This window comes from Lithobates pipiens, unplaced genomic scaffold (assembly GCF_037356315.1).
Source record: "Lithobates pipiens isolate NorthernLeopardFrog02 unplaced genomic scaffold, aLitPip1_a1.2 Scaffold_16, whole genome shotgun sequence".
Taxonomy (NCBI): domain Eukaryota; kingdom Metazoa; phylum Chordata; class Amphibia; order Anura; family Ranidae; genus Lithobates; species Lithobates pipiens.
Genome location: NW_027507748.1, coordinates 292127662 through 292141086, shown reverse-complemented (window position 1 = coordinate 292141086; position 13425 = coordinate 292127662). Strand labels below are relative to the sequence as shown.

At 44.6% G+C, this 13425-nt stretch overlaps 1 protein-coding gene across 2 annotated transcripts in view; it reads right to left on the bottom strand.

Annotated features, from left to right (window-relative positions):
• The window catches only part of LOC143982645 (putative helicase MOV-10), a 153556-nt gene that overhangs the window by 40859 nt on the left and 99272 nt on the right, over positions 1-13425 (bottom strand). For both annotated transcript variants that reach the window (XM_077481543.1, XM_077481544.1), the window contains exons 12-13: positions 12379-12482; positions 9712-9809 (exon numbers count right to left, since the gene is read on the bottom strand). In XM_077481543.1, coding sequence (XP_077337669.1) covers positions 9712-9809; positions 12379-12482 — 202 coding nt within the window. The remainder of the gene's footprint in view (positions 1-9711; positions 9810-12378; positions 12483-13425) is intronic.

Genomic DNA, 13425 nt, shown 5'->3' with positions numbered 1-13425 from the left:
AATCATTAGGCCCAAGTCACATTTGTGATCCTGTTGCAGATGATCGACTGAGTAGTCAACCATTTTAACAGGTCTAATAGTCTAGCTATATTGCTCTTCTGTAATAGAGCTTGCACAATCTCCTACAACTGACTGCGAGCTCTATTACAGAAGAGCAATATAGCTAGCTATATAGGTGGATATAATGGTGTATAGTGAAGTCAGGGCACGCAGACAACACACACATACACCATTATATCCACCTATAAAGCTAGCTATATGCGCGTGTTGTCTGCGTGCCCTGACCGCACTATACACCATTATATCCACCTATATAGCTCTTCTCTAATTGATCTGCAGGAGTTAGTGGGTGTTGTGTGCCTCCAGCACAATATACACTACCCAATTGATGGTTTTCCCCATCTTCCTTCAGGCCATTACCATGTCTGGAAGGCCAACAAGGAGAGACAGACAGGCACGAGCCGATAAAAGAGGGCAAGCAGGCTCTTTGTCTAGAGACAACAGTGCTGGTCGTGGACGCGGTGCATCGTCATCATCAGCACGTGGCCATGGGACACGCTTGTCCTTTTCGGCAGCTGGACGTGTTGAGCCGCATCATGCTGAAAACTTGGTAGAGTGGATGACCAAGTCCTCTTCATCCCCCTCGTCCTCTCTCACCCAGGCTCAGGGTACTAGCAAAGCAGCTGCCAACGCATCGTCTTCCCTCGTCTCAATGTCATCATCAGCGACTCCTTCCCTAGACCCACCACGTCCTCCTGAGGAGTCCCCTGAACTCTGAGCACAGTGTTGGGTACATGCTCCAAGATGCCCAGTGTTTTGTAGGCTCTGATGATGATACTCAGCTAGAGGAAGGCAGTAGCGTGAGCGCAGAGAGAGGGGATGCTCAAGGACAGCAATCTGGCAGTCATGTTCCATAAGCTGCAGCATACTGCCAGGTTTGCTCCAGGGGGGAGGAGAGAGAAGGGGGGAGGAGAGAGAAGGGGGAGAGAGGAAGGAGAGAGGGAGGAGAGAGGGAGGAGAGAGGAGGGAGGAGAGAGGGAGGAGGGAGGAGAGAGGGAGGAGAGAGGGAGGAGAGAGGGAGGAGGGGAGGAGAGAGGGAGGAGGGGAGGAGAGAGGGAGGAGGGGAGGAGAGAGGGAGGAGGGGAGGAGAGAGGGAGGAGGGGGAGCTCCCTCTGCGCGTTATTCTAAAAGTTCTTTGGTGTGGGCCTTTTTTGAGACGAGTGCATCAGATTTCACCGCTGCTATTTGCAACATATGTCTCAAGTGTATCTCGCGTGGCCAAAACATCAGCCGCTTGGGCACTACATGCTTGACCAGACATGTGTTGACCTGCCATGCCGTTCTTTGGCAAGCGTACCTCAAAGACCCACACCAAAGAACAAAGCGGACCTCTCCTTGCTCCTCATCAGCTGGGATCTCCAACCCCTCTAGACCTTCAGTCCTCTCTGAAACCTGCTCTGAGAGGAATGAAGGTGTAGAATTAGGTGCGTCACAGCCAAGTGCTTCCGGGCACTCTGCTAGCAGTACACCCACGTCCGATTATAGCAGGCAAATTTCCCTGCCCCAGCTGCTGGACCGTCGAAAGATGTTCACTCCCAGCCATCCACATGCCCAGTGGTTGAATGCTAGCTTGGCTAAATTGCTAGCACTTCAACTGCTGCCTTTTCAGTTGGTAGACTTGGCCCCCTTCCGTGAGTTTGTACAATGTGCGGTTCCTCAGTGGCAGGTCTCCAAACGCCTTTTTCTCACGGAAGGCGATTCCGGCTCTCTACCGGCATGTGGAGGGCAATGTCCTTGCCTCGCTGGACAGGGCGGTCAGCGGTAAGGTGCATATTACCGCTGACTCATGGTCCAGCAGGCATGGACAGGGATGTTACCTGTCTTTGGGTCACTCTTCTGGCAGCTGGGAAGGATGCAGGACAAGGTGCAGTAGTGTTGGAGGTTGTTCCGCCACCACGCCTCCAAAATGCTACTACTGGTTGTGACACACCTCTCTCCTCCACCCCCTCCTCTTCTTCCTCCATGGTCTCTTCCAGTGCGCTGGTTTTTTTGGGGGACAGGAGCCACACTGGGGCAGATATTTTATCAGCTCTGCAGGGGCAGGCCGAGAGGTGGTTGACGCCACGCCAGCTTAAGCCAGGAATGGTGGTTTGCGACAATGGCACCAACCTCCTCTCTGCCCTCCGACAGGGACCACTGACCCTTGTGCCCTGTGTGGCCCACGTCCTTAAACTGGTGGTGCAGCGGTTCTTGGGCAGGTACCCGGGCCTACAGGATGTCCTGAAGCAGGCTAGGAAAGTCTGTGTGCATTTCCGCTGATCATTTAATGCCTGTGCTCAGCTGGCTGAGCTCCAAAAGGAGTTGAACCTGCCCAAGAACCGCCTTATATGCGACATGCCCACCAGGTGGACCTCAACGTTGGCCATGCTGCAGGGGCTGCACACGCAGCAGAGGGCCATCAATGAGTACCTGTGTGACTACGGCACCAGGACAGGGTCAGGGGAGCTCGGTTTTTTCTCACCACGCCAGTGGGGCATGATCAGGGATGCATGCACTGTCCTGTCACCATTTGAGGAGGCCACAAGGATGGTGAGCAGTGACAGTGCATGCATCAGTGACACTGTACCTCTTGTCCACCTGTTGAAGCATATGCTGCGTGGAATAATGGACAGGGCACTTGAGGCAGAACAGAGGCAGGAAGAGGAGGACTTCCTTGCCTCTCAAGGCCCCCTTTATCCAGACAGTGTTCCTCCTGTCCCACCCATCACAGAGGAAGGAGGAAGGAGGATTGTATCAGCATGGAGGTGGAGGCTGGCACTCAGCATCAGCAGTCTTGTAGAGATGATTTACAGTCCCAAGAAACCCGTGGACTTGTACGTGGCTGGGAGGAGGTAGCTGCGGATCATGTTGTCCTTAGTGACCCAGAGGACTCCGTACCGAATGCCTCAGCTAACCTACGCTGCATGGCCTCCCTGATCCTGCAAAGCCTGCGGAAGGATCCTCGTATTCTTCGGATCAAGGAGAGGGACCATTACTGGCTGGCCACTCTCCTTGATCCACGGTACAAGGGTAAGGTTGCCGACCTTATCTTGCCATCGCAGAGGGAGCAGAGGATGAGACATCTCCGGGAGGCCTTGCATAAAGGTCTGTGCAGCGCGTTCCCAGAGACTGGGAGGTTACAAACGCCTAGTCCTGGACAACGTGTTGCTGAGGCATCGGTCAGAAGGAGCGGTGGAGAAGGTGACCGTCTGACTGATGCGTTCAGACAATTTTTTAGTCCGCAGCCCCAAGGTATGATCTGTTCCAGCAACCATAGCCAGCGTCTGATTTACATGGTGCAGGAATACCTAGGGGCAAGGTCAGACTTGGACACCTTTCCCACCGAAAATCCTCTGGCTTACTGGGTCTTGAGGATGGATCACTGGCCAGAGCTTGCACAGTATGCAATTGAGCTACTGGCCTGTCCTGCATCCAGCGTTCTTTCAGAGTGCACCTTCAGTGCTGCTGGTGGCTTTGTTACCGATCACAGGGTGCGCCTGTCCACTGACTCAGTTGATCGACTGATCTTCATCAAGATGAATCAGTCTTGGATCACCCACAACTACCAAGCACCTGAAGCTGATATAACCCAAATAATTTTTATTTTAAATATCACATCCCTTCAAGACTGCCTATGCTGATGCTGAGTGACTGTCCTGTTGATTGTCTATCCTCTTCCTCCTCCGCTGATATGTTGGAAGAACATTTTTGGTTCTGGGTGATGCCACCAGCCCAATTTTGAAAAAAGACGGATGGCAAAACAAATTATACAGGGGTGATAACTCTTCCCTATGTTTTCCAAAAAGCTTAAAAATAGATTTTTTGACTAGAGCTACACTTTAAAAATGTACCAGTTCAAAATTACAAACAGAATCTACTTAACACAACAAATCTACACAGTCCCTGTCTTGTTTGCATCGCCTGTATACTACTGTTCTGAGTATATAGGGCCTGGGGACCCCACGTCTTTCCTTTTTTTAATATGGGTACGGGGTTCCCCTTAATATCCGTACAGGACTCAAAGGGGCTGGTAATGGGCAGGGGAGGGCTACCCATGCCATTTTTATCAATGATTTTCATCCATATTGCCGGAACCAGATATTACATTAAAAACGCAAGCAGTTTGAAATGACTTTTTTTTCCGTTAAATGTCATTTTGTGCAGGGACTGTTCTAAACACAGGAAACACGTGGCACTTCACAGGCATACTACAGACACCCCCCAGGCACGATATTTAAAGGAATATTTCACTTTTATTTTTCACTTTAATCATCATTAAAATCAGTGCTCCCGCCAAAACGGACATTTTTAAAAACCATTTTAGGCATTGTCCCCGGGGGCAGGAGCCAGGTCCCCAAACCCTTTTTAGGACAGTATCTTGCATATTAGCCATTAAAATTAGCACTTTTTATTTCGAACGTTCGAGTTCCATAGACTTCAATGGGGTTCTAAAGTTCGTACGAATTTTCGGTCCGTTCGAAAGTTCTGGTGCGAACCAGGGTGTTCGGCTCATACCTACTCAGACCATTCAGAGTAACAATCATTAAATCACTACTCTCTGAATTCTTTTGGCCAGTTTTCTATTCATTTACAAACTCATCTTTCCAAGCCTGTGCTAAACGCTTTTGCAAAATCCGAGCATACCACGTCCACAGCCACCACTTTGTCCAAGGTGTTACTTTCCTCCTCATAGGAAATTAGGTTTGATGACTTCTGTCTTTCATGAATCCATGCTGTCTGTTGCTTAAAATATTTTTTTTCTAGCAAGAACTCATCTATGTGGTCTTTTTTTTTAAACTCTCCAGCATCTTCCCAACTATAGAAGTTAAACAGGTCTTTAGTTACTTGGTAAACACTTGAATCCCTTTAATATAGGCACCACATTGGCCCTACGCCAATCCAGTGGTACTATTCCAGTCATTAAAGAGTCCCTAAAAAATAGAAACAATGGCTTTGAAATGACAGAGCTCAATTTTTTTTTTAGGTACCGCAGGTGGGTGCCATCTGATCCAGGTGCTTTATCCACCTTATATTTAGACAGAATATTCTGGACCATATCTCTTTTGAGCCATTGTGGATATTTGTGGCTGCGTCAATACCATCCCCATTATGAACACAAGCTCCCACATGCTCCTTTGTATACACAGAACGGCACAAAATATTTACTTTGCCTTCTCTTTGACCCCAATCACCCACTCCAGATTTTTTAGTAAAAGGCCTAAAAATTCTCAAATCTGACCTTTTAAAGTATTAATATATTTGTCCTATCTTTTGCAATCTCTCCTTGATTTTGAATTCTTCATTTTTATATATGTTACAAAGACTATAACAGACTATGTAAAAAGGAAATAAAGGAACACTATCATCGTTTAAATTTAACAGCCCTTTTCTATTTTATAGTTTTTTTTGAGCCACATTTTATTTTTAGCCTTTTAAACTTATTGCCCATGGGAATATACTTTGCAGTGATTTCACATACAGTCTTTGAAAGATTCCCATATCTGTTCTGTGTAATAGATACCAATATTCTCTCCCAGTCCAAGTCTTGGAGAGCAGCCCTCATCCTTGAAAATTTTTCTCTTAAAGTTAAGTGCATTTATATTTCCAGTATAAAGCTTCTTGCTTACAGCAAACATTAAATGAAATCATGTTATGGTCACTGCTACCCAGGTGTTCTTTTATATGAACATTGGTAATAAGCTCTGCATGGTTTGAGATTACCAGGTCCAGTAGAGCATCATTCCTATTCAGGACCTCAAACTGGACCATAAAACATCATCTTGTAGTAGGTCCATCAATGTTTGTCCTTGAACTGTCCCAACAGTGCCATTACTCCATTTATGGGTAGTTAAAATCTTCCATTATCATCACTGTCCCAGCCTTTTCTATCTGTCCAAGGAGCGGAGTCTCAACCTCCACATTAACACTAGGCGGTCTATAACAAATGCCAATTATAACCTTTGTAGTATGCACACTCATGTACATTTACAGCCATAATGCTTTCGACTCATCACACTCTCCATCAACTAGGTCCTCTTTCACATTCGCTTTGAGATCACCTCTCACATTAGGTGTCTGTTTATGAAGCAGTGATCCCGAGGATCACCGCTGATCTCAGTCCATAAACAGTTTATGAAACAGATATAATCGGGGGAGAAGTGTTTGAACATGTTCTCCCGCTGATTATCTCCACACATGGAGAATCCTCAGACTGACACAGTAATGGCCAGTTTATGAAGCTGCGATCTCAGCGCTTCGCTGGGAATCTGAGTGAGAATTCACACTTCCCGATTCACCAGCTCAGAGATGGCGAATCGGGGAGTAAAGAGAGAATCTGGGGGGGTGGCTGGGATCTGAGGGGGAAAGAGGAAGATTTTTTTTTAACTTCATTATGCCTCATTCAGACCCCCCCCCCCCCCCAACACTGTAACCACGTCCCCCTGTCATATGTATGTGTATACATATATATCTGTGTTTCAGTGAAATTCTGGTACTGTAATCTCGTAAAGTCTCACGAGATTCCAGTATCAGGAGCCGCTCTCCACCATTCAAAGTGTTTGTAGATTGCTTCACCCCTCCAAGAGTGAAGAGATCTACTCCGCTTCATAAACTGGCACATAGGAGGAGAAAGATGATCTCTGAGAATGCCGGAGAATGAAGCAGTGAATAGATTTCACTGCTTCATAAAACGGACACCATAGAGACAGACACCACCACCCCTCCGTTTTACCCTGTCTTACCAAAAGAGCATAGCCAGGAATATTAATATTAATAGCACAGTCATGTGAAGAATGAAGCCACAATTCAGCAATACCAATTACTGCAACATTCATCTGGAGGTATATTTATTAATAGTTCCACCTGAACTCTTGTTGGGCCCTTTGTTGACAATACATGTCTATACATTGGATGCATGTACGGTTATTAATCTTTTCTTATATAAAATATTATTTACATACTGGTGTGCATCTGTATCCCTTTCATGACTAAGCCTATTTTTGGAATTTGGTGTTTACAAGTTAAAATCCATATTTTTTGCTAGAAAATTACTTGGAACCCCCAAACATTATATATATTTTTTTAGCAGAGGCTCTAGAGAATAAAACGGCGATTGTTGCAATATTTTATGTCACACGGTATTTGCGCAGTGGTGTTTTAAACGCAACTTTTTGGGAAAAGGGACACTTTCAGGAATAAAAAAAAAACAAAACAGTAAAATTAGCCCAATTTTTTTGCGAAATGTGAAAGATAATGTTACGCCGAGTAAATAGATACCAAACATGTCACACTTTATAATTGCGCGCACTTGTAGATTGACGACAAAGTACGGTACCTAAAAATCTCAATAGGCGACGCTTTAAACATTTTTTACGGTTACCAGGTTAGCGTTACAGAGGAGGTCTACTGCTAGAATTATTGCTCTCGCTCTGACGATCGCGGCGATACCTCACATGTGTGACTTGAACACCGTTTACGTACGCGGGCGCGACTTCCGCATGCGTTTTCTTTGCTTCGCGAGCTCGCGGGGACGGCGGGCGCTTTGAAAATTTTTTTTTTATTTTTTTATTTATTTTATTTATTTTTAAATGACTAAATTGTTTAAAAAAAAAAAAAAAAATTTGATCACTTTTATTGCTGTCACAAGGAATGTAAACATCCCTTGTGACAGTAATAGGCGGTGACAGGTACTCTTTATGGAGGGATCGGGGGTCTAAAAGACCCCCCACCCCTCCTTTACACTTCAGTGTATTCAGATCGCCGAAAACGGCGATTCTGAATACCGGATATTTTTTTAAAACCGGCGCCATTGGCAGCCGAGTAAACGGGAAGTGACGTCATGACGTCGCTTCCGTGTTTACGATGAGGAGACTGGAACGAAGCCGATTACGGCTTCGTTCCAGTTCCTCCCCAGCAGCCAGAGCCGACGGATCTTTAATCGGTGCTCCCGATCGAGCGGGAGCACCGGTAACAGCGGCGAGAGGCGGCGGGAGGGGGGGGCGTCCCCTCCCGCTCCTCCGGCATAACAGCCGAGCGGCTTTTAGCCGCATCGGTTGTTATGCCTGGATAGCCAATCGCCTGCTGTAAAAATCGGTACCGGGATGATGCCTGCAGGTGCGGGCATCATCCCGGTATAACCCCCGGAAGCCGAGTACGCAGATGTGCGTACGCTCGGCGGGAAAGGGGTATACTTACAGTTAATGTCATGCCGGTTGAAGTAGTTTCTCTGCATCCAATTACTTTATTTAAATTACCGATTAATTTCCCAGAAAGGGAATCCTGTATGTTCATAGAGACCTTGTCCTGGGTGGACGCTGCCTTCATTAGCAAACTCACTCCTTTAGTGAAGGTTCTGGTTCTCTTATTTACCTACAGGTTTACCGCAATATACTTTTTGGGGAGGGCCAATTCTTATACCCCCCCCCCCCCAAAAAAGGGCTACACAAATTAAACATCTAGAGGGTGAAAGATCAAAAAGAAGATGGTGGTTCTTCAGAAAGTCTGCATCTTCAAAAAGATAGAAATAAAACCCAATTGAGTGTACTGAGCCAATTTAGGTTTATGCCTTTTTCCTTTTTTTTTTTAAAACAGAACTTTACCCCGAACTTTCTCTATTTTGGGGTCTAACAGGGAATCGTTGGAACTTATATCGTTTTTTTGTTTGGATCTGTGCTTTTTTGTGGCTATTCAGTCTCATATTCTGTCCTAGAGATCATTGTAATCTGATCAACGAGGGAGGGGAAATCCAAAAGGTTAAAGTTACCAGTGAAAAAGAATGAAAAAATCATCCAGTGAAGACATGTTTAGTTGTATACTAGGATTTCCACTTCAGAGAACATTTTTCTCAAATCTTGATGCATCTCTGGGACCAGAAGCATACCTAGGTTAATTGACTATATGTTTTTGCCACCTCTTCGTGCTCTCTAGGAGATGGACACCCCCCCCATCCCCCCTCCCCCAGGATCCAGACCTCCCCCCATGCCACCCTATTTCTGCTGCCCAGCCAAGGTACAGGCAGGTGCACTGTGCCCTAGCAACTAGCTTAGTAAGGTTGCCCTCTGTAAAACAGGGAAATGTTACGGAGCTGAGGATGTCGTGTCTGGTATTGGCACTCCTGCCAAGTGCCGCTCCCTACTGAGTGCTGCCTGAGGCTGTTGCCTCACTTAGCTTTATTGACAGCAAGTCCTTTGTTGGGGCACAGACTACTACAATAAAATCCTTATGCCATTCAAAGTTAGAACTTTTTTTTACTGGAATTTAGCTTGAAGCCATGAACTACCCTCTCACAAAACCATCTCGCAAACCTCAAAAAAACATTGCCAAACCTTGCTGTACATAAAAATGTGTTCAGTACTTCCATAATTTAGGTTAGAAATGTGGCAAGTATGTTAGAAAGCATTAAATACAACAAAGTTAGTAAAATACGTATATCAAAAAGGTGGAAAAAGAAAGACAAAATACAAAGTGGTAATTATTACAAAGTGGTTGATTAACTACGCTGATTAAAAAAAAAATCAATTGTATAAAAATGTTACCAATGATAGGACACCAACTAGGTTTTCCGGTCATCAGATGTAAAATTTCTGAAGAAATTTAATTCACAATACATTTTCTGGTTTATAGGTTTGAGTATGGAGATTGGCTTCTAGTTATGTTGAATTGCCTTTACTGTACCTGCCACAGCTGTCACACTCTCTGGCTCTACTGCATGGCCAGACTCATCAATAAATACATGAGTGAAATGGGCAGATGGGAAGTTTGCTGATACAAGTCTAAATAAAAAAATAAAATAAAATAAATAAAAAAAGATACATCACTGAACAAAAGGATTGTTTAATACAAAAATCAACAAAAACCTATATAAACAGGAGATTGTGTGCACTTGCTGCTGTGTTTGATTCTTGCTTTGTGGATCTCAATAGGTTTGTTCAAGATTAAAGATCTGCCAGCAAAAAATAAATAAATAAAAAAAAAAAAAAAAAAAAACGTTAAAGCTGGCCATACTCTGCCGTACTGACTGATTTGGGGGGGGGGGGGGGGGGGGGGACACCACCTGAATGAAAAAAAAAAAATTCTTGTGTACGCCCAAACTTACACTAGGGCTTTTTTCAGACTTGTATGACCTGAAAGACACATGACTTACAGCAATGCCTCTGTAATCTTGAGGTCTTTGGACCTCCAGTCAAATCAAAATAGTTCAGGGACTACTTTGAAGTCACACAGATATGAACGGTACTCATTGAAAATCATGGGATACAACTTGTCGTTCGACTTTGCAGTGCCAGGTTGCAGGACAAGTCACACAAGCGTGAAAGGGGCCTTAGAGCATTTTGTGTGAAGCACTGACCTCCTGTTATGGTTAGAAAAAAGCTATTTCACCAGTAATGTGTCGTGTCCTGCATGCCACAATTACAATCATGCATTTAAAGGTCAAATCTTCTAAAAATACAGATTTATTCCTTGACCATTGCCATGATCATGCTTTAAAATGCATAGTGGACAGAGTTCTGTTGAATACCTATTTAAGCCCACCTAAGAATGTTGGGGTAGCAGGCAAGATTCCTTCTCTTGTTCTCAGCATTGGCTCTTCTGCTATTATTTCTTAGAAAGCAGCCATTATAAAAATTTGAACAAAACTAGCCAATTAAATCCACAGACTGCTTTTTACACAATGCCCAATAATATATTAAAAAATATTAGTTGTTGGCGGTGTAACGCCCGTTGCCAAAAATATTCTGCAATGTCACGCTACATTTGCGCAGAAAGAGCAGCAGTCTTTAAAAGTCAATTTTTCCCCATTAGCAATGTTCTAAATTTCTTGCTTTGCAGCTGATCTAGCAATATCTGATATTCCACACAATCTTTTACTGAAAGCGGTCCTCCACCCTGAAGTGGAAGTTCCGCTCATCTGATCCCTCCCCCCCTCCAGTACCTTTCAGGGGGGAGGGGGGTGTAGTTACCTGGATAATCCAGATATCTGCACCCACTTCCGGGACAAGACCCCCGCAGACCTCCGCAGATAGCGCCCCCCCCCCCCCCCCAATTGTGTTCTGGGAAACACACAGTTCCCAGGACACAGCGGGGACCAGCAGAGACGCGCAGTACGACTCACGCATGTGCAGTAGGGAACCGGGCAGTGAAGCTGCAATGCTTCACTTCCCGATTCCCTGACAGAGGCAGCAGAGAGACGATCGCTCGTCATCTGCCACCGACATCGCTGGACCCTGGGACAGGTAAGTGTGAATTAAAAGTCAGAAGCTGCAATATTTGTAGCTGCTGGCTTTTAATATTTTTTTTAAAGGTGCAGAACCACTTGAATATTAAAAAGGGACCAAAAGCTTCTGTACAGCATCTGGGAAGGATAGGGAAAGACAAACCAAGAACTTTTGAGTACAACAGGGTATTAGAGAATTTTGGTTTCTCTGTGTACAGCAGCTATAGTACTGCAAAAGATTGTTTGCTGCAATAAAAAAATGGGGTATTATTTGGCAATTGATAGTCATAATTTGGAACTCTGGGTAGTCCTACGTGTATCTGATTTCTTAATTAAAGACTGCAGATTTATCACTGAACCACATTCGGTGAAGTAGAAAATACTCTACCTGGTGACACATATGAGCATCTGATCATTTGCAAGTTGATAAGCAGGTTGTCATACCATCTCTGCTTTACACAACATGTGCAATTCAGTGCACACTGCACAAGTCATCTACATATGTGGAAAAGTGTTCAACAGTGCCCAATTTTTTTTATTTTTTTTTATTTATTTATTTTTTTTAATTAGGAGACTAAACAGTTGTTTTACATTGATCACACCTAAAATCCTCCTTTTCCAGACTGTACTGGCACAACAAAAATGATACCATTGCAGTGATTTTACATGACCTGCTTCCGGATTGGCTGGGGAGGAGAATAAGTGTGACAATAGAAATATTTGCTCGCTATTGGACACACAACCCCGAATGGAATCCATGTGTCCGGTGCCCCACATGTAGATTTAGGGGGCTGGATGCATGGATAGGGTTGGCGATACCCATGCGCCCTGTATGGACAGGCCCCCACTCGTCTATGCTGATGCGTAGTGCATCAACAGAAAAAATATTGACATGAAATGCTAAATTGTCATCAAAAGCCCTGTGCTGGAAAGTCCACTACAAATTGAGCCACTTCAGATATGTGAAAAAGCTAGCTTAGTTCATAGCCAAGTTCAGACTTCCACAGTAAGACTGCTTAGGGGTGGGGGGGGAGAAATAGAAATGGGAAGTTTGGTTGTTAAAAGTTACTATTCTTTCAAACTGGCCACTAATATAAATATGTTGAACTAGAATATGCCCATCTTACCTTCCAGCAGTAACAAGAGTTGTAATGATTACTCGGTACTGTGTCAGGCGATGTTTACTAGGATACTCATAATCTTCTTTTCTGGCATTCCAGTTACAACAAGGCTATAAAGAATGTAGAAATATTTAAAATTAAATCAATGTAGTTGAGAACACCAAAAGCAACAATGTAAAGATTAGTCCACTGTCGTGCAGGGTGCAGAGCCTGTGTAATGGTTCCCGCAGGACTCTCTTCAAACACAGTATGCAATTGGAGAATGTCAGAGCAAAAGCAGGTGCTTTTACGAAAACCCCAGTGCACAACTGCCTCTTCCTTTTCATCTCACTGGGTGGATGTACATTTTGTCAGCGGGTTCCAAGTAAGGCATTATGTAGACTCTGTACAAGAACCTTTAAGCAGACAATCCCTTCTAGGATTCTGGATATTTTCAGAAACAAAAATAAAAATATGGGAGAATACCGGGGGTTTAAAATACCTAGAGCAGGACAGTGCAGGTGGATCAGGCCAGGAGCGCTCCTTGACTGACTAGCCAGTACTCCCCTCTGTTGAGGAAAGTACCCCCGCTAGCTGCAGGATTTCACTGAGGTTGTTTCGCTATGAATTTCATTTGCAACATTGCATCATTGTGATATATACAAGAATACAATATATTTACAATAAATGTCTTGGCCCTGTTCACACCTGGGCATAGCAGAAATATACGCTTCTGAAAACGTGCTAAAATGTGTGACATTCGCGGTGCAATTATTTCTTAATGGCCCCCACACGTGGGTAGCAGTCAGGTAGTTTTGCGGAGTGAAAACGCATTTGGCTCAGTGACAACATTTGGTGCTTTGAGCTTTAGTGCGTTCCTTTGGAAGAGGTAGGCCTATTCAAGTGGCGTTGTTGCCACTCCTAAAAAATAAAAAAATGTTTAAAAAAAGTGTGAGCGGGGCCTGAACAATATCACACTAAGGGCCCCTTTCACACAAGGCAGACTTTTAAATCAGTAGGGGATCTGTCTGACGATCAGAGCAAAGTGGGAGGATAGCACTGTCCTCTGCAGAA